The sequence below is a fragment of the Leptinotarsa decemlineata genome, unplaced genomic scaffold, assembly GCF_025532065.1.
Source record: "Leptinotarsa decemlineata unplaced genomic scaffold, Ldec_3_MD MMD2_P_RNA_scaffold_6, whole genome shotgun sequence".
NCBI lineage: Eukaryota > Metazoa > Arthropoda > Insecta > Coleoptera > Chrysomelidae > Leptinotarsa > Leptinotarsa decemlineata.
In genome coordinates this window covers 4,782,011-4,803,769 of record NW_027412533.1, presented here as the reverse complement: position 1 = coordinate 4,803,769, position 21,759 = coordinate 4,782,011, and the positions used below count along the sequence as shown (strand labels likewise).

The 21,759-nt window shown below is 33.1% G+C and overlaps 2 protein-coding genes across 3 annotated transcripts in view; one reads left to right on the top strand and one right to left on the bottom strand.

Annotated features, from left to right (window-relative positions):
* ovo (transcriptional regulator ovo) overlaps positions 1–7,394 on the top strand; it is a 42,777-nt gene extending 35,383 nt beyond the window's left edge. Inside the window, 3 exon segments of the mRNA XM_023158936.2 lie at positions 82–433; positions 2,637–2,946; positions 3,686–7,394. Coding sequence (XP_023014704.2) covers positions 82–433; positions 2,637–2,946; positions 3,686–3,981 — 958 coding nt within the window. The 3' untranslated portion in view covers positions 3,982–7,394.
* Positions 7,395–8,949: 1,555 nt separating this feature from the next.
* Positions 8,950–21,410, bottom strand: LOC111504401 (coiled-coil domain-containing protein miranda). Of its 2 annotated transcripts, none has more exons than XM_023158940.2 (6): positions 21,112–21,410; positions 20,579–20,718; positions 17,876–18,670; positions 12,508–13,830; positions 10,500–10,697; positions 8,950–10,136 (listed from the first exon to the last, which is right to left on the bottom strand). In XM_023158940.2, the coding sequence occupies exons 1-6, from the start codon at positions 21,155–21,157 to the stop codon at positions 9,945–9,947; spliced, it is 2,694 nt and encodes an 897-aa protein (XP_023014708.2). In that variant the 5' UTR covers positions 21,158–21,410; the 3' UTR covers positions 8,950–9,944. The 2 variants fall into 2 exon arrangements, with proteins under 2 accessions (XP_023014708.2, XP_074025957.1); XM_074169856.1 differs by lacking the exon at positions 21,112–21,410 and adding an exon at positions 20,856–20,973.
* Between the last annotated feature and the right edge of the window lie 349 nt (positions 21,411–21,759).

Genomic DNA, 21,759 nt, shown 5'->3' with positions numbered 1-21,759 from the left:
ACTCTAAATCCATTTCAATCGTATACCAGTGTATACTCTAATAACCTATACGACAACGAATCATGTTATTATTCTCCTCAGCAGGAACTATGAAAACCGATCCAGCTTCTCCCACAACCAGTTCTCGAAAATCTACCAGGAATCTTTGCCCCCGTACCAGTCTCCCCTCAACGCGGACTCCCTCCAGTCGCAGATCCATCCCCAGCAGATGCTCTCGCCGAGCTTGTCATTCAACAGCAGTGGCCTAGACCTGGACTCGCCGACGACGATGTCGCTGCCTTCGCCGGGGGCGGCGAGCTGCTCCTTGGACGGACCCCACGACGGCGGCTCCAACACGCCTCCCGCAAACGTGAGTGGCAGAAGGGGTAGCAGGAGGGATAGTTCGAGCAGCGACGCTCCCTCCCTGCAGGGCAGGGTTAATGTTCTCCACAGGGTAAGCATTGGTTTGATTTATGGCAAAGCGAGATTTTTCTTTTATTTAAACAAAGACGAAGGGATGGTAGGTGGTAGTAGTTCAAGATGTAGTTGTGTGAATTCCCATGGAAGAAAAATTAAATTCAATACTTTATATCGAATTTGTTCAATTTTCATCGTTTCTTGACAAGGAAACGTTTTTTACGTATGGTCTTTGCTGCTTACATAGGTTAAATGGAAAACAAAGCTGCAGTGCTTGGCTCAGTAAATTTTTAAATTTTTTCTTTGTTCCATTAAAGACTATAATTTTTATTGTATGCAAATAAATACATAAATCGTTAAAATTTTACACTAAGATTTAATAAGTATAAGAGTATATGATAAATGTTTATTCTTTAAACAGGAAATCTTAATCAACATAATATAATATATCAATTCCGAAGATGTGATGAAATACAATCTCAACTAAAATACCAAATGAATTTAGAATTCTTCAAAAAAGAAATTCATACACAAGAATAGCATTAGAATAAGTGAAATAACAAAAAGTAGTGGAAAACCATTCTATGAAAATCGTATTTTAATTAATATCAAAGTAAAATATAGATTCAATCCAAATATCTTTTTTAATTTAATACTACCCAAGTTTCTGAAATGAACTTTCATCATATCAAACAATCAGTATGGAATATTTAGAACAAAAAAACCAATATTTTATCTAATTAAAATTTTTGGCACAACACCAAAATTCGGGTCTTTTTTTAGAATCATTTTTTCCATGAAAACATCTAAGAAGTACATTATATTCACTCGGTGAAATCAACAATATTTTTAATTTAAAGGCTTAGATATTTTTTTTAAAAAAATAACCTAAGAAATTCTCGAGTGAAGTATCAAATTTAATTTCATGAAAAATCACAATAAATTGAACATATCAAGATGAATTTTTCCAACATGAAGTACTTGAACTTCAATTTTGGAACGTGCGACAAAAAATCAATTTGTTTGATGTGTTTCAACAGTTTTTTGAAAACTAGTGAATGATTTACTTGCTTTATACACGATACCTACACTATTTTTTTCATTGCTCATAAACATTTGTTTTGTTTCAATCTAAGCAGGTAAACATTAATGTCATAAAACTCTCTAATTATGAAAATAACGTCAAATATTTGAAAGGTAGACCTAGAATAATTTTAAAACGAGCACTGTGTCCAAAAACCAGATCTACAACACTTTTCTCAACGTGTATTTCACCAACCAAGTTGGCGTGTTCATGAAGTAAACAGTCTACTTCACCTCCTGAAGACGCCAATTTCATTGGTGAAACGCACGTCAAGAAGAGTGTGGCAGTTCTAGTGTTTGAGAGCAGCGCTTGTTTTGGGTCCATTGTTCACTGGAACTAAATAATGAATTAGAAGGAGGGTTAATTGAAATATTGACTAGAATGAATAGTAAAACTACTTGAACTAAAAAAGTAAAAATTATTTCTTGATAATACCAATAAAAGCAAATTCTGAACAAAAATTAGTTTTTTAAATGTGTTTAAGTCATACATTATAAAAGGTTAGATAAAATTATGAATATGCTTACCCGTTACTTGATGAAAATTAATAACACTATCCATGAAGTTTTTGATGAAATTTTGAAAAACTTGGAAGCACCACTCTCAAGAAGACTTGATTTCTTTACCAGAGGAATTTTTCAATAACTGTATAAGAACTTTCATAAATAATCTAAAATAATGTCAGTTAAGTTAAGACGTGATGTTAGTACATATTCATTTGAAAAATTGTATTAAGTATAGCTTATCAATAATCATAACCTACACACTAAATTTCACATATTGTTGTTTAGTGAACAAAGATTGTTATTATCCTGTTCTTTTTTATTATAATTCAAGAAACAAACACCCCTCAATATTTTCTCTTCAACTGTACCATGTGAATTGCTACACCAAATATCCAACCTTAGTAGTGAAATTGTCACTTTTGAAAAAAAATTGTTTATCATTGCACCCTCGTTCTCTCACTAAATGGAAATATACACAACACTGATTGTCAAAACATTTAATCAATTTGAAATCGATCGCTGAAACTATCTACCTCTATCGACACCGCGAAGCTACTACCAAAAAGTTTCGCTTTCAGCACTGCCCAAATCAAAGCGTTGCTTTCCTGAATGACGCGAGTCATATGCCTTTACCCGGTTATCTTTTTCAGTTGGGTCTTCCTGCAGAGGTTCAGCTGGAATTCGTCAACGGCGGCCACGGCATCAAGAACCCCCTGGCCAGCCAGGAGACGACGAGGAGCACCTCAAGGACTGAAGACAAAGCCAAAGTAGCGTCGATCACGACAGAGGACGGTCAGACGAATTTCGCGTGCAGGATCTGCAACAAGACTTTCGCACTGCAGCGTCTCCTGAACAGGCACATGAAGTGCCATTCCGATGTCAAGAGATACTTGTGCACTTTTTGCGGGAAGGGTTTCAACGATACGTTCGATTTGAAGAGGCACACGAGAACGCATACAGGTGAGACATTTCAGGATTCTCTTTTTGTCATTCATATTTTTCACAAGACTTTTATATTGGACAAGTTATTTATTTTGCGGTTGCACAGAACTATACCTAAACAACTCGATTGCATTTGTCATACTGATTTGGACTTCATGAATACAACTACCACTATAGTCATATGATTGGTATGCAATCTGAAATTATTTTTATTCCCCACTCAAATCTAAATTTCGACGGGAATTTATAGATTAGAAAAGAAAGAAGTTCTAGAATAGATTTCTGATTTCTGAGGAACACCATTAATGTAACCTAAGAAAGAATGAATCCAACATTGCATATTTTTTTAATTATCTACTTGAGTTACTTTGGATGATTTTCAATGACTAATAAATTGCAATCTGTGAAAGTTGATTCGTTGAGAAAATTAGGAAGACTATAGTTTTTATTTTCTAACATGCGAACTCTAACATAAAAATCTACTTCAAGTTTCCCCAACAATATTATTCATTTTCCCAGAACTAGAATGACCAAATCGTCCAGTTAGCCCAATACTTTATATTCATTATTTTCTCAGAAGAAATAGTACTTTGCACACTGACAGTGGGTATACAACCCCTTTGAGGCAACCCCTTGTTATCAGTTCCACTGATGCTCTTTCCTTTGGGCATATATGGTTTGATTTGGTTGATAAGAGTTCATTTTATTTTAACTCAACATGTCAAAACTTAATTTCTCAATGGTTTCCTTCTTCCAGGTGTGAGACCCTACAAATGCGCCCTCTGCGAGAAATCCTTCACGCAACGCTGCTCCCTGGAATCCCACTGTCTTAAAGTGCATGGTGTACAGCACGCATACGCTTACAAGGAGAGGCGGACCAAGGTGTATGTTTGCGAAGAATGCGGCCACACGACGAACGAACCTGAGGTCCACTACTTGCACCTCAAAGAAAAACACCCCTACAGCCCCGCGTTGCTCAAATTCTACGATAAAAGGCACTTCAAATTCACGAATTCGAACTTTGCGAATATGCTCTTGCAAGTACGTACCTAACGTGACTTATTTGCTCGAATTTATGTCCGTCCAATGTAGAAGGTAGTCTGTTGAAAAATTAATTTCTTGACGCATTGGATCTGTCAAATCTTTTCTGTGATAATACATGTTTGTTTTTTATAATCTCTCTTCTTCAACTACATTTTTTGATAACCGGGAGGTTATGTGCAGGACATGGAAATAAAACGAGGGATCAAGCCTAAAGCGTACCACACACACGCACCCGCGCACTTGATCGTTTGAGCGGAGACTATAATAAAAAATCGGGTTTTTTGTGCAATCAGGTGGATGGAACTGGGTTACTTATTATGTAAGTGTAGCTTAGATCAAACTGTATAGTACTGGAACGACGTTAGAATTTGGAAATTTGACAGTGCATCAAAGTTTCAGGGAAAGGCACCGATTGTCAATGGGAAACGAAACTCCAGAAAACGCATTTGAGAAAAATAGCGATTTTTTTAAACGAAGACTACATTGGTTTTGGTTTTCAGACAATTCAAGATAATTTTGACTTGATGGTTGAATTTTTAGTTGGTGGTTCCAATGAAAATCGCAGATCATTATCATTTTGTCTGTCTTGTTAAGAGACATGCCTATGATGGTCGGTCGGTAGCCAGGCGGTTCGATGTGGGTGGTTTGTTCACTCACTCAAATTGACTGCCGTGTTGGTCGGTGGTTCAAGCCCTAGTCTGAACGATCGATTTTCACTTGCTATCGTCCAACCCGTGTTAGGAATCACGTTTTAAATCTGTTTTTCCGTTAATCAGCTGTCGCCCCCATACGAACGACAACTCTCAGAAGTTGAGAAACTTGGGTGTGCTAAGGACTAACAAGGTCTTACCTTTTAACGTATGATTCCTAACACGGTAGAAGGTAAGACCTCGTTAATCCTTAGCTGGCACAAGTTTCAACTTCTGAGGGTTGTTGTTCGTCGAAGTGCGACAGCTGGTTGACGAGAAAACAGATTTTTTTAAACAGATCCCTGTTATCCAATTTATACCTTTATGTTGATAAAAATGTATTTCATGAGAAATCAAAATGATTCTTTGATAACATTCTTCAATCAAAACTTTCTTCATGTTCGTCCCTTCCTGCAATTCAACTTAAAATAGACACGTTGGAGAGAGGTAATAAATGTTTCTTAATTACTACCACTAATAATAACAATACTTTATTTCATTTTTCCTAATATTTTTTCATTCCTAAAGAAATACAGGCAGAAATACATTGACATATACAGGGTAGGACAACAAAATTTTTGGATTATATGGAACTCTAAATTGATTCCTGTGGTAGACCCATATCAAGTTTGGTTCTTCGTGAACAATTAGTGCAAGGAAAAGTTTGAACTGTTGATTATAAATACCTGATTTTCCTGCTTTATATAAATAATGAAAAACACACAATGACTTAAAATGATGTTGACTGCACAATCTCCAAAAAGCAATACCACATCTCAAGTGTCTTGATCAAAAAATGGTAGACAATTTTCACGAAGACATCTCTAAGTGCACAACATTCTGATGCCAATTTTTTCACCGTCCCATTTGCAGTTATCTATAAATAAACCGAAGATTCTCGTTTTTTAGGATACAACTATTCAGTTTCAAATCATCAGTCAAAAACTCTAAATTACTCCGTCCAAGCACTGGGTCTTTTGCACATTTTAGGGTTTCTTGCTAAGCCAGAGAAAGGTGGAATCATCCTTCAAAAAAGTGTTTTTTCTTGAATCAGAATGGCAACCAGATTGTTTGAATATATCAAAAAAAGGGTAGGGTTCAATAATACGCTTTCAGGGACATCTCCGAACCAGTTTAAACACACTTCTCTAAAAGTCACGGCGATAAAGTTTTTGCTGAAGTACTCCATGATTTATTTATTCATACAATGAAACTTTTGGGATTTGCCATCCCTAATTGAATATTCGAAAATCGACAAGGGTAAAAGATAATAAAATTAGCTGCAACTGATTGACTGCCATTTTGAAAGCATCAAAAGCATTGGATTGTCTTTCTCTCTATAATAATATAACGAAGTATTCATAATAATAACGTGCGTTTCCTATAGAACTGATATTAACTTCAAAGGCACTGAAAATTATTAATAATGTTTTTAAATTTCCTGGTGAAGATTATATTTTTTGAAACTTCTTTCAGTGTCGGTATTTTCATTCGGATTTGAAGGTCATCGATTTTTGGAATTTCTTCCTGACGTTTCGCTGGCGCGAGTGGCTAGCTTCTTCAGAGGTTCATAGATCTTAAGTTTATCTCATCGGAGATGAACTCAAGATGAATGAACCTCTGATGAAGCCAGCCTTTCGCACCAGCGAGAGTTCAGGAAGAAATTCCAAAAAGTGACAGCTTTTAAACTCAAATAACGATAGTGCCACTGGAAACCTCGGCCATGAAAGCTTCAGCCGTTTTGTTTTTATACTTACCACTTCAAATGAATTTATTGTTAGCCTTTTTGGAAAAAAATTTGGGTATGGAGGAAAGCCTAGAGAATATTAGTTTCGACTTATGAAGAATTAGAATTAGGCTATAGAAAAATAGTAATTTCATAATTTTGAGCCATATATCGGAAATAGATCTATTTTAGAACATCGGCTGTGATTGTGAAGGATCGAGAAGGGTGAAATAGGTATTAAGAAGTGTTTTCTCATGAGTATCAATGTTAATAATAACATTTAAGAAAGGTGACTGCAATTTTCAAAAAATTCCACCAATGTCTTTATTTCAATCTAACAAAATTTGTGTATATAAAATATCGTACTGCACTTTGGGGTTATTTTCCGAGTTTCGTTTGTTATTCCTTGAGATCGTTAGGGGAAAAATTCTAAACTTTAACTCGTTCCTTTCCCATTCTGGTGCTTCATAGAGAACGTTCAAGAACTATGGTGCTACAGAATCCTAGACAGATATAGAAAATGTATGTTGTGATCTTGTCTCGATAACAACGAACAAATTTTTGCAATACTTTAGTTTTTGTTAAAGTGAGAATTTGTTATTATTTTGGTATGCGTGTTGACAATGCTGTTTGTACATAAAAATGTTTAGTTTATCTGCTATAAGTACCTTTTTATCTTATAGTGACTTTTTTGACATGTTAGCGTGTACTATTTATGTTTGCCAGTGTACCTAGAAATGTTGAAACGAGTTGATAATATTTATATCTCTTTTTTTACGTCACAGTATTCACGATTTTCTAGATTGTATATTTTACTAAACTAGTGGAACTGAGTTTTTAGAAAGATATCTCGAGCTTTTTATTTAAAATTTAGCTTTAACTTCGTCTCAGATACTTTTCGTAACTCGACTTTGTATTTATACCCCCACGCTCAGATATTACTTAATATAGAACAAAATATGTACTTTTCCTAATGTTGTTATACAAATAAATTATATACATATTGACTATAGACTATTTGTTTTAGGACTATTTTTCTCCCTTTAAGTAAGTACATAAGGACATAATTACGAAAAGACATTAAATACATCAATACTGATAAGTAGGAGATGAAATAAAAAATAAACAAATCATGTTCATTCTTGACATGATATATGTATATAAAATAATAACGTTGTTATAACTTTGAATAGAAAACAAAATAAAGAAAACTGATAGTATAACTATTCATGGTGATACTCAGTAAAAGTGATGAAAAAACTCTCTCTTACTACATAAAAGAGGAAAACAAAGATTTGATGTCACTTGTTTTCACTGCAACTTTTTTTCATGACTTGCCGAACAATTGTTAATATTGCTTAAGCTGCATATTGAGTCGTAGTTTTCTCACATATTCAATTGGAGAATGCAATATTTTTTTTCTGGTTGATTCGGCCGTTACTTGATGAAGGTCTATAGTAATTTCAAAAATAATAATTTCCACAAACTTTGTGTTTGTGGAGATTATTATTTTATTAGTGTTTTGAAACTGTAGGAACTAAATCAAACCCGACTTTATCCCTGTTGTTACGAGATCCACAGCCAACCACAATGCACGTAAGGGGCATTTTCCTTTAGTTAAAGCACTAAATATTAATTAAAATTTGAAAAAACAACCGAAATCCGCACAGGGAATCACAAAAAGAAACAATAACTACTATGGTCGCATATCATAAAATGCAATGTTTGCCCTACGCCGCCATATTGCATTCGTTTTGACAGGTCGCTGGATTGGTCTGTTCAGATGTAGTTCATAATTTCACACCAAGCCTGCACATTATCAATATCTTCCTAAAGTGTATTGCAATTATTGACATTTTGGATAAAATTCAATATTTTCAGATCAGCAAAAAAAAACTACATAGAATTTATTTGTGTGCTTAAATCATTGATAAATATAAAAAACGTCACCGGTCGCAAATTCAATCCTTGGGGTAAGCCAGATCTAGGAATTATCGTGTTTGATTTGTATCCGTTGTAGTAAACTATTTGGTTACGGTTTTAAGGTACGATTCAAAAAAGCCTAGCAGCTTATTACTAAGGCCAATAAAGTCCAGTTTCGAATGTAACATGCTATGATCAATTTTGTCAAAGGAAAACAATCCTAGATTTCATTCAGTGCTGCGGTGGTTCATGAAACCATGTTGAAATTCGCTTATTTGGTTGTGTGTTGTTGACAAATAAATGTGCTTATACAAGATAATTTCAAAGGCCTTCGCAAGATTGAGATAATTGAGATTGCTCTGTAGTTTGTTATGATGTCGTATCTAGACGATGAATTCCCAATTTACAAAAAAGTTCAACTGCAAAGTACTAGCACAGAATAATATTGTTTACTATTCTGTGGTACTAGGGTACGCACGATTAGCAAGCTGGAAGTTTGTTATTGAAAAAAATGTCGAGTAAATGAGGGCACCACTAATTCCGAATAATGTCAACGTTTTATTGAAGAAAAACTGAAATTTTTAGAAAAAAGGATACTTGTGGTATGAAAGAAAACTGGGTGAAATCAAACAATGTAGAAACCAAAAGAATTCCTTTATTTATAAAAAAGGATTACAATATTAAATACTTTTAGTGGGAATCAGAAAATCTTTCTTTCCAGTGCACAACAAATTAACAATGAGATCAATTCCAATGAACTTCTTGTACATTAACAGTATGTTGTGAAGAAATGAATTTACATTAAACTATTTATTTTCAATAAATATTAAACTTCGCCATTTCGTAAGAATATTTCCTCAAAATATTTTCAAATTTCTTACAACAATTAATAAAAATGATACATGAAACGGGTTCATAAATGAAAGTTTTCAACAATTCAATTCTTGGAATGACATGAAAATAAAGGCAGTGAAGATTTGAATATGTTGTTGATACGAGAGGACACATTTGAGCAAAGTGACAAAAATTGACAACAAACAATTTCAGGAAGTGAGGCACAACTTCAATAGTTCTAGATGAAGCTAGTTTATGATCCACCAATTTTTGTTCTATTAAAAACCCACTAGATCACCAATTATTTTGGACAGTGTTTTGAGACAGAATAATTCTTTTTCTTGCTTTTGGTTGCAGTTTCCAAACTTAGCGCTATCATTCAAACCAATAGGAAGAAATTGTAAAAACTCCTTTCACAAGAGCGTCTATGCCGTAAAACAAAAAATTGATTGATATTTTTTCTCCTTTCTTTTATAAAAGAAACATATTGAAGTTATTCAGAATTGATTTGACTAATGAAGTTACTATTCTCCATTTCTTTCAATTGTCATTTATTGAACTTCAACTATTATACTTTTACTCGCTCCCCAAAATAATAAAAATCTTCTACCTAAATATACTTTACATAACCCTCTGCCGCATACATAAACCTCTCAAAAGTGACCTTCGATGGATTCTTGTACAGATAAACAACACTAAAAACCAATATTAAAGCTAACAAAGTCTTCTTACCGCTTCTCCTAGAATATATTAACTTCTTAGAAAATAAATAAAATCTATTCAAACACCGTCCGAAAATTCTAATTCCTGTCTCGAAACGGAGACTCAATTCTACTTGAGTTCAGAGAGCGGTTAGGACTCCCGAAATTTTCTTTATCCTCCTTGGATAATTTGGTTTTCTTCACGAGTTTCTTTAGATCGCTGTTTTCCTTTTTCAGCTTCTCTATCGTCTTTATGTGGGTTAGTAATTTGAGGTCTAAATCCACGTTGCTCTGAAAACAAAATTTCATTCAAAAATATTTGATAAGCAAAATACACTGAAACACATTACAATCTGATACCACTGGTGAAAACAAGTTAGCTTTTTGGGCATTACTAATGGAAGAAAAAGAAAAGTCTGTGAACAAATACTGTTGAATTTCTTGTGGTAGTGATTTTTATCATTACAATATTATTACAAATTCCACAACCTACTTTACAATTCAGGTCTATTTGACCTACCTTGTTTATGCATGGAAGAATCCAGTATAATCATTTTATCAGATTTTTTGTTTAGTATATTAAGAATTTTGGTAAACATTTTTGTCAACCCACTATATAGTGAATTAGAATTTAATATATCCAACGTTCCTTACCTGTGCAAGTTCTTCATTTTTAGCCTTGAGGTCGATGAGGTGTTTGATTTTCTGTTTACTGTTCTGGTGCCCAGCTAACTCTGCATACTTTTGAGAGACTTCCTTCAATTCATTCTCCAAATGTTTAACTCTGTTCACTAACACATCATTTTCTGCTTCTGCCTTTTCTAATCGAGATCTAGTATTTGGCTCTTCAACCTCAAGAAAAACAAGAAGTTGGATTTTATTAGTACATTCTTTTTATACTATATTTGCAAGCTTAAAACATGGAAAGAGGAGTCAGGGAAAGGGGTAAAGATAAAGGAAAACTTTGAGAGATACAGTTGAGACACACTCAGATGTTAAAGATGAAAGTAGTATTGAAACATTTTTGGCAATATAGAAACAATATAGGCTACAGTAGATTAGATAGGTATATTATTATTGCCAATAGTCATTTCGTTGTGGTAATGTCCAAATGGGAGAGAGAGAAATATAAAAGAATATGAAAAAACAAAATATCAAGACAAGGTAATTATAAAATAGACATAAACGAAAAAAAAAAACAGAAAAAAGTTCAACAAAGATATTCATCTCAATATCAAAGAAATATAAAGAATGTAAATGTGGATTGAAATATGGATGCTAATATAAAAAAAAACATAGGTAGAGGTGAATATTGAGCAAAGGAAATAGATAAAGCATTAGAATGAGAGGAAATAGAAAAAAAGAGGAGCAAAGTTTGGAGAGACAAGAAAACAATTAAGTGCTAAAGAAAATCTCACAAGAATGATGCAGCAGAAAGATAGAAGACTATATCTAGTCTTCAAGATGTCATAAATGTAATTTATATAATGCAAAATGTGACCAAATAAATCTTTCTGTCTATAGATAGACTCATATCGTTAAATGAAGAGGAATTGAGATAAACAAAGGTGAGGATGAAGACAATACAGAAAAATTGAGAGGAAAAGATAGATGAAGTAATTCTACGACACAACAATATCAATGAGAACTTTTCAAAAATGAAAATATAAAATGCAGATAGAGAAAAAGATGAAAACGGATACCATTGTTAAGAAAATAGAGAAATATTTAAACAAAGAGTAAAAATGAGAGAGGTTGAAAAGATTTGATTGAAAATTGTGAAAAAAAAAAGGTAAGTGAAAGAGGACAAAAATGAAAGAGAATATTATGAAGAAGATACAGAGTGTGGAAAAAATAGAGATACTAAGAGATAAAATGAGAAAGACATTTTGTAGTGAACTAAAAAACACATTGACTTGAAAAAGAACGGAAAAAAGTGTGTGAAAAAAAGCAATATTCAATATAAGAAAAGGGAAGAAGTAGAAAGTTAAAAAGGAATCTTAAAAGAGGAGGTGTCTAATGAGGTAAATACTGCAAAGGAAAAAATACTGAGTAAATGTGAAGGAATATGGAAGAGGAAGGGCCAATTTACATGGATTGATAAATATTGATCAAAACACAAAACTTTGTATGTCATACAATGTCAATTTTTATTTTATAAAATAATTTTTAATTTAAGATTGGTGTTTTATCATTTCACTACTATAGATAGAGAGATATTTTTAATTTAATTATCATTCTGCAAAAATGGGTTAGTCAATAATTTGTTGAATGAGTTATTCAATAACAAAAGCATAATTATGTTAGCAGCTGTTTTTCTATCATATCTGTATTCAATATCTTTGTATATTGTAAATCAGATGACACGAAATTTAGAAAGCATGGACGTCATTAATTGTTCCACATAATTGAATGTAGTTTTTTCCAATATCATGAGCATAACTACTATCCATCTTCATAGAATTACTCAATAGTTCTGGCTATTTTCCATAGCCATTTATCTCCATGGTAATCCAAAAAATACTTATGACAGTGAAATTTTTATGTAAGCTTGAATTAGTTCAAATCTTTTTAAAAGTTACCTTATGTTCATTGACTGTCCAAGTCGACTAAGGATATGGATTAAAAAAATTTGAGAAAGAAGAGAATAACTGATACTCACTTTATTTTTTGAGTACTTCTTCTCTTTCTCCAAATTTTCATATTTCTTGAAAAGTGTTTCATAAGCTTCCTTCAGCCTGACAAACTCCTCCTCCCAATGCTTTGATTCCGCAGCTTGCTTGGCTAGCTGTTCAAAGTTACACTGATGTTGAACTTTGTTTGCTTCCAAGTCCTCAAACTTCTGCGATAACTCGTCGTACTTTCCAGACATTTCGATATACTTTCTGTGGATATTTTCCGTTTCTAACTGCTCTTCTTCATATTCTTTAAGTTTACGCTGGTAGTATTCTGAATAGTGCAGGTACGATTCACTTTTTTCTTCGAGATGGGCTATTTTCCTCTTCAACTCGCTAGTTTCTAGGTCCTTAACCTCGAGCAACTCCTGCAGCTGCTCAACGGTGTGCTCCAGCTTATCTTTAACAATATTCCAGTCCATTTCACGCATGTGGTAGTCTTCAAGCTCGTTTTGAGACTGCTCTACCTCGAATTTGTATTGAGAATGTAACGTTTCAACGTTGTCCAGATCCACTTTCAACCTGTTAATCATATCATGAGCATCTTGAAGCTGCTGCATGATCTCATTCTTTAATTTCTTTTCGTATTCAAGCTTCTCAGAGTACCTTTGCACCTCCCGCTTGTATTCATCGACTTTGCTTAGCAGCTCAATGCTCATTTTGTCTATCTCAGTTCTGTTGAGTTTGATGGCAGATTCGTATTGCATTTCTAGCTCGTCGTTGAATGTTTGGGTTTCCTTCAGGTCAGAAGTTAGTTGCAAGCATTTTTGCTCGAATTCTAGAATTTTCCCCTCGCAGTCTGCCAGTTCTTGTTTCAGCTGCTCCACGTCCTGGTCAGAGTGAATGAGTCTACGTTTTAGCACTTCGATTGTCACCTGAGAGTTTTTTATTGTTATTTCATAGGTACTTCGCTCTTTAGCTATCTGAGCCATTTCTTCATTTTTCACTTCCAACTCCTTACGTAAAGCTTCGTTTTTATCGCTCAGCTCCTTCACTGCCCCATCAAATTTATTCTTTGACGTCTCGTACAAGGTCAGAAGTTCTTCATAACTTCTTAGTGTTTGATTGTATTTTTCCTGGACACTTTGAAGAGTTTCAGTAGATTGAAGAAGATCAGTTTTTATTTTGTTCTTCTCTATTTCACACTGAATGATGTTGTACTCGCTTATTGCTTGGCACTCCTTGAGAATAGCCTCAGCTTCTTTTTCTTGAGTTGTTAGCTTGTTTTTCCAGTTAGTCTCTACTTTGGTCAGTTTTCCTTTGAGTTCATCTTCTGTGATCAAGTTGGATTCCTTGAAATGTTGTTCCACCTAAAATACAGAATACATTTGATGAATCAGATTAGAAAAGCTTGCACAATAAAAACATAATGACAACAATACAAATTTATCAAACTAGCCAGAAACAAGGTGTTAATAGTTAAAATAGGATTTGTTCAAAAATGCTTTATTGTCGAAGAATACAACACTCTGTCACCTAACACTAGGATTAAAAAAAATAGTAATATGTTGGTGAAAAGTATACATTTGCTTAAGCTAGCTGAGGTTCATTGGCAAGCAAATACGAATTCATTTGAGGTATCTATTCAACAGGAACACATTCAGCTGTGAAATGTACAATGAAAAACAGGAATAGAATAGAAGTTTATTCATCACTAAAGTTCACATGAACAACATAAAAAAAGTGTAAATACATGAAACTTATTGGACTAGTCACAAAGAGAGCTTAAAAGTAATTAAAATTTACAAGATTATACATATACATTTTTGATAAGTAAAATATTAAAATATACAATGAACATCAACAATTTAAAAATTCTTGAAGAGAGTAGAACACCTTGTTTTTTAAAAATTCATTCAACCAACATTTTAGTTCATTCCTACTCATTAAACTTAACTCAGGATGAATAGCCATGAGTTTGTTATAACATTTAATACCTTGATATACATGGGAGTCTTGACCAACTCCTAATCGTGAGTATGGCTGGTATAATCTTTCACTGTTTCTTGGACAGTAATTATGTATATCTTTTTTTTTCCTCAAATAATTTTCATCTTTTTTAACGTATAATATGATCTGCAGCACATAAAGTGAGGGGACTGTGAGAATTCCTAGTTGATTGAACCATTTTTTACATGATGTTTTGGAGTGCACTCCTGCCATACATCTGATAATTCTTTTTTGCATAACAAAAACTCTATTCATATGTACAGAGTTACCCCAAAACATTATTCCATAACTTATTGTCGATTGCACTTTTCCAAAATAAGCCAGTTTAAGGATTTCCAGAGATATTGTACCTTTCAATTGCCTGATGATGAAGCAACTTGTGCTTAATTTATTTGTTAGATCATTAATATGAGGATCCCATGTCATTTTTTGATCTACTTTGATACCTACAAATTTGATGTAATTCACCTGTTCTATTGTTTGATGATTAACTCTTATTAGAGGACTGAAATCATAATTTATATTTTTTGTTGTAAACACCATAAAAAATGTCTTGGACAAATTCACTAGCAATCCGTTGAACACACACCACTCATGAAAATCATTAGCACAAATATTTGCCTTGATTACAGTATCCTGTAATTTATTCTCAGAAATCAGAATATTAGTATCATCAGCATACATAATGATTTTTTTTGGCTCAGAGCTTGAATAAACCATATCATTTATAAAAATTGTGAAGAGAACTGGCCCCAATATAGACCCCTGAGGGACACCAATGTTCACAATATTTTCTTTAGATTTTTTACCGTTTATCACCACTATTTGTTGTCTGTCAAGGAGATATGAAGCAATCCAATCACTTGTAACTCCTCGTATGCCAATTCGGTGTAATTTTTCCAAGAGTAGTTGGTGATCAACTGTATCAAACGCTCTACTTAGGTCAAAATAAAGAGCAATGGGATTTTGTTTATTATTTAGGCAGCTATAGACGGTAGTATTGAGATCAGATATGGCGGTATTTGTTGATTTGTTCCTTCTAAATCCATTCTGACAATCAAATAAGTTATGTTGATTCAAAAATTTATTGAGACGTTCATTATATGCCGTATCAAAAATTTTGGCTAGTTGGCTCTGTAAGCAGACATTTCGGTAATTATCTACTATCTCTCTAGATCCTTTGTTTTTGAAAATTGGTATAGATTTAGAGACCTTTAGAATCAATGGGTACTGTCCTGACAAAAAAGATTCATTGATTATGTGAGCTAAAGGCAAACCTATCGTTTCCTTGACAAACCTTACAGCTTTTCCACATATATCATCTATCCCAGAAGCATGTTTACTTGTTGTTTTAGTTATATATTCTTCAATCTCCTGAGGAGAGGGTTTATTATTATGTAATATATAACCCATTTTGGAATGTTGAGTTACTTCCAGATGTGAAAATGTTTGACGTATATCTAGTTCATTTCATGTATTGTATGGAATGTATGTGAACATTTTTTGAAAAAGTTTGTTCATTTTCTCTGATGTACTGGGAAATATATAAATATGAAAATGATGGCGTTTTTAAATAGTGGCTCACAAGATGTGCTTGGGGTCATATTTTCTTCTGAACTATATAAACCTTGTTTACGTGCGATGATGATCCGCAGAAAATCAAATACTGAAGAGTAGGTTGGCTGTACCAACCCAAAGTACAAGAGCTTCAGAACAAGAAACGACCCTGTGTCAAAGAGAGCAATCTTGTAGAAGTTTTATTTATATATAATTGCCAAGCAAGTTCTGGATCTGAAATTTACCCCAAAAATGTAATTGTATCAGTGTTATTGATATAATGATGAGCATCAGGAATTGGCATCATAATTTTTGATAAGAATTGTAAGTTTAAATATAAGCCTATTTTCTTGACGATACTCAATTAATTCCTGTGATGCTTTGTTGTGGTTATCTAAAAGTTGTTTGAATTGATGATGTGGTATAATTAAGTTTGTTTCATCTGCATACTCTATTATTCTGTCAGGAGCGGTAAATCTCATGTATAAAAATGATTAAAAATAAAGGTCCAAGTACAGAGCCTTGGGGTACTCCTACAGCACATTTTCATATTTTCAATTATCGAGAAAGGTGGCCCACTAAAAAACATTTCAAATATGTTACAGATTCCAAATCATCCACCAACAAATCCAAGAAACACTAGTCATTTCATTGGGATAAATAGAACATAAAAAAACAATAAACAATTGATATTGAGGGAGGTATATTGATGTTTGTTGAAATTATTTTTGCCTGGTTTGGTGATCCAAAATATTTTCAAATGCGGTTTCTTTCTATTGGTTGGGAAAAGGATTAAAAATGTTCGTAGATGTGTGGGACGTTACTTAAAAAACAAGTTGTCTGAACATGAAAGAGATACAAGAAAGTTGAATGTTGCCAATCCAACAGCCCTCGTTGAACACACAAGAGAAAACAACCACAGTTTTGACTTTGCAAACCCCAAGATTTTAGATATTCAACCTTTATTAGGTAAACGACTTTTTAGTATTCCTTAATATTTTAATACACATAAGTTTCCACCATCCTGTGTAATCTGATATCCCTCTATTATTTATAATTTTTTTTTACGCAAACAAAAACGTCCATTCCTAATCAGTTTGTCTCCCTTGATATCGTTTTCATTTTAATGTGTCTGTGGTGTATGTATTTTCATTTGGTTAGTCCTCATTTTCGTTTGTACCTATGTTGTCTGACACATATATTTTAAACGTTTTTTTGACATGGATAACAAATGTTTGGTAAGTGCACCTATTTGTTTCTCTTTTACATAATATGAGATTGTATAAACTTTATAAATTTTGCAATATACTGTTCACCTATTAAATTATTTTATTATAGAGCTTTGACGATGGATTTAATAAAGTCCGAAACGCTGGCATAAAACTAAATTATTTATCTACGAACATTTTTGATCCCTTCATCCGTACTGAAAAATTCTTTGAAATCATTGTTTTTATGGGACTGAATGATTTCAATAAACTCCCTAAAGATATTGAAGGTTCATCCACTTTATATAGTTTCAAAAGTCAATTGAAAAAACATGGGATGTCACACAGTTTTTTTGTTTCTTTCAACATTCTTTTAGTTTTCAAAATAACTTTTAATTTATACAAGTATTCAGACTTAGATTAATTTTCAGGAATAGTAGATTGATGCAAAAATTGTATTAATCTGTTTATTTTTGTAGTAGCTATGATTGAAAAACAAAACAATACTGACATTAGTAAATATGATTGAAGTAAGTTCAATAACACTTATTTATTTATGAACTTTTTGTAACACCGAAATTCCTCAAATAAATAAATCAAGAAATTTGGTAAAATACAAGTAATCAAAAGTACTACGCACCTTTTTCAATTCCTCTCTAGACTTCAAAATCAATTGTTCCCGTTCTACCTCAAAACTATTCTTCAGCTCTGAAATTTCCCTATGCACTTTATCTTCCATCAACCTTATTTTATTGGACGAAGCTTCCTTCTCGCTTTGCAATTCAGACATAACCTTCAGCATCTCAAATTCAATATCTTGTATCTCCAGATGGTGCTCTTTTTTCAGTCTCTGTATTTCAATTGAGTGCTGGTTCTGCATTTCAATGCAACTCTGTTCGAAAGCAAGTAGTTCCTTTTCCTTAGTTTCTAACTGTGCTTCCTTGAATTTCATGAGTCTTATGTATTCTTCGGAAGATTCCTTGAAAAGTTTGGGAAACTTGTCGCAGTGGTCTCGGAGCTCCATTAACTCTTTCAGGTTGCCTTTAATAAATTCTTCGTAGTCCTCTCTTATGAGGGCAATTTCTTCAGTCATTTTCAGTTTCTTCTCATTCAACTCCTTCATTATATTTTCAAATACACCTCGTAGCCTCTTCAGTTCATCTTCATGTTTTAAATTTAGATTTTCAATTGCATGTTCATAATCTGTTTTATCTAATTCTAGTCGATCCTTCTGTGATTTAAGTTTACTCATTTCGTCAGTAATTTCTTCAAGTTGCTGGCTCAAATCTTTAATGAAGGCATTTTTGTTTTCGCACTCGACAATTTTTTCCCTCAAGGCTTCTTGTTCACTGGACTTTTCGTTGAAGAGCTTTTGCTGAGCTTTTGGTTTTGTGGCATGATCAGGACCTTTGATTTTCCTCTTCATTATTGTTGGCTGAAAAGTTATCATTATATCATAAATAATCATACACACTAAATATCATTCTCTGTTCTGCAGTGGATTTTACATAACAAAGCATTTATTGTGTCATAATATACAGTGTTTTTTATGTATAAGAAATAATAATGAGGTTAAAATAAAATGTTATTGTTTTATACCCTAGAAATCAACACTTATTAATTGCATAACATGTTAATAATTTATCTCTCTGTTACAAATTTATTTTTCCAATGAACACATATTTCAACAAATTTGATATAGAGTGGCGGAGGTATGAAATTTCTAGTCCCAAATTCAAACATTAATAACTCCGCAATCGGTTATTGAAATTCCAAAAAGTAAAAGTCATTTTATAGGTAATTGAAAAACATCTCATATGAAATGTCACAAGACCGCCTTTTCTATTAAAAAAAAAGTTGATAGCTCCCTCTCTGGGGCAAGTGATGTCACCCAATTGGCTTTTTTTTATCAAAGAGTCCTAAAAATGATTGCTTTTTACAAAAATTTCGTATCTGTTGGAAAGTCAAGAAGGGTGGGGACTATTTACGTCCCCACTATATAATGAACAATTACACACAAATGTACTAAGTACCTGCATGTTATAATATATTATTCAACAAGTGAGAAATCTGGTCATTAATTGTGAGAATTGAATAGTGAATCATTCGAACTAGTAATGACTATTTCTCGAGAATAAAATACCATACTTTTTTATAACTCATAGTGATATCACTAAGTTTCATAACACAAAACAACACTATCATTCAAAAATACTTGTTATTCTTGTTTCGTATTCAATATCAAATGCATTGGAAATAGAGTTGATAATTGAAGAATCTCATCCGTCAAATGGGTTTGAACCTGAGAAACCTAGTTTACAAGTTACATGTTCTACCAAGTACTCCACAAAGATGAAATAGTTGATATTAGTGACCAAAGTCTACAGATAATTTTACGGGGGATTTCTAACTTGTGCGAGCTGAGGATTAACGAGGTCTTACCTTTCAACGTGTGATTCCTAACACTGGTTGAAGGATAGCAAGTAAAAATCGATTGTTCAGACTAGAGCTTGAACCATCGACCAACACGGCAGTCAATTCGAGTGAGTGAACAAAGCACCCGTGTCGAACCGCCATGCTACCAACCCACCTAGTAAACATCATCGCAGTTGAACGTTATTAAATGGGTAATTCTGAATATTTCGAAAAGCTCACTGGCGTTATAAAACCAGATTTCTGAAGCGGTGTAATAATTTATTGACACAAAAATTCCTTAATGTGCCAGAATTCCGAACTGAACAGTATAAGATATAGTCGTCTGTTTGACATTATGCTGAATGTGTGTGAATACTTTCCAGATAGTGGATGTTAGTAATCCGGTTGTTATAATAATATTAGGATATTAGAATTTCGACAGAATTGACAGCGTGTGCAACTGCAACAACAGTTTACTCCTTCACTAGGAATCATTGATTTTTTGGAGTGAAAATGTTATTGAAGTATTTATTATGGAATATCCACATATGCTGTGGTTTTGCGGGACAAATTGCTCTACTGAAAATCAATAGTTCATCTTTCATGGTGAAAGTTGAAGTAGAAATAAAAAGAAAGGCTATCCAGTCGATACAATTGCTACCAATCAATGTTTTTAGCATTCAATTCAGTCACATATGTTGAAGTTTTTAAAATATCTGATATGATTGCGAAACAGGGTTGATCTTGCTATAGGTACTCTGTGTGAGATTACAGAGTGCATTATGTTATAAATGAGAAACTGGCGATAACAAAATCAGAAATACAGATAATATTTAAAAATATTGCCGAGGAATTATTTAAAAAGGTTGGACTAATAATAGTTCATTTACACACTCCTTTTCCGGAAGGTGTACATTTAGCTACTCACCGTTCTAAAACATGGTACGCTTTGTGTAGATCCAGTTTCAGAAACTGAAGCATAATCTGGTACATTACTATGTGGTTGACAACTAGATTTGAGCTTTGGTTTGGTTTCAGGTTTGTATGTTGCTGGACTAGGTGCATAGGCTGCAATAAATCAAAGAATAGTTAAAAAGTTTTGGGGAAAACAAACAAAAAAAAGGCAGGAAAAAAGGTTTTTCTCATTTTATTTTCAGGCTTATACCAAAATGTTTAGCGCCAAACACTTGGATTTAGAGTCTTACCATTTTCATGTTATTTTTTTACTTAGATTTTTAGAAGATTCTTAAGGAGTATATACGCTGGGTAGAAAAATTTCTTTGGTCTTCTAGCTATTTCATTTTCTTCATTACTTTCCAAAAGTTGTAGCCCTCCAATATGATTACGCAAAATGGCGTTTTAAAAAAATAATATGAGCACAACCAAATAAACCGGATTTATTTAATACCTAAACCAAAAACCTTTTTTGAAAGGTGACTGGGATACTTTGATTATACGTACCTTTTACTTCGTTGAATCTTTGAATTTTTGCCTTACTAAAGGACATTTTTGAATAAAATAACCACTAAAATATATTGGAGTTTCAAGTGTTAAGAGTTTGGAAGCAGTCTTTTAAATTAATTACTGGTATTATTTCTCACACCTATTCACATTGCGTGAAACTAGCACTGATATATCAGGGATATTCTAAGTTCTAGGTAACTTGCGCAAAATACTATAAAAATAACGAACTGTATGATAATTTAGGCGCCCAGACAGCTGCTGACCGTTACATTATTATGCAATATACAAAGAAAACCAATCAAAAGCGATAAATAGGAAAACATCATTTTCTATTGGTTCATTTAGAACGAAAAGCACGTTTGCCAAATGTAAACAAATATTGAATTGTTCCAGGAACTTTATTAATCAAATACAACTTTTACTTTCAATAATTTTTTTTCAACCCTAAGCCATGAGAGTTGAATATTTTCTACTCCTCTGTCTTATGAATCAAAATTATACGATAAAAATTTTGTTTACAGGCTAAGTCAATCCCGAAAATTATAAAAAAGGACTCGATAATGAAAATCTGGCATCGTTGTTAATAGTACTGGCATAGTACATGGTGTACTGTTTGGTAGAAAAGTTTTTGCTGTAGTACTGGCG

Coding starts and splice junctions, on each gene's coding strand:
- LOC111504401 (XM_023158940.2), bottom strand. CDS start 21,157: ATGTCCTTTAGTAAGGCAAAAATTCAAAGATTCAACGAAGTAAAAG. Junction 13,831..17,875: donor CTAGAGAGGAATTGAAAAAG/GTGCGTAGTACT, acceptor TCTGTATTTTAG/GTGGAACAACATTTCAAGGA. Junction 10,137..10,499: donor AAAATGAAGAACTTGCACAG/GTAAGGAACGTT, acceptor TTTTGTTTTCAG/AGCAACGTGGATTTAGACCT.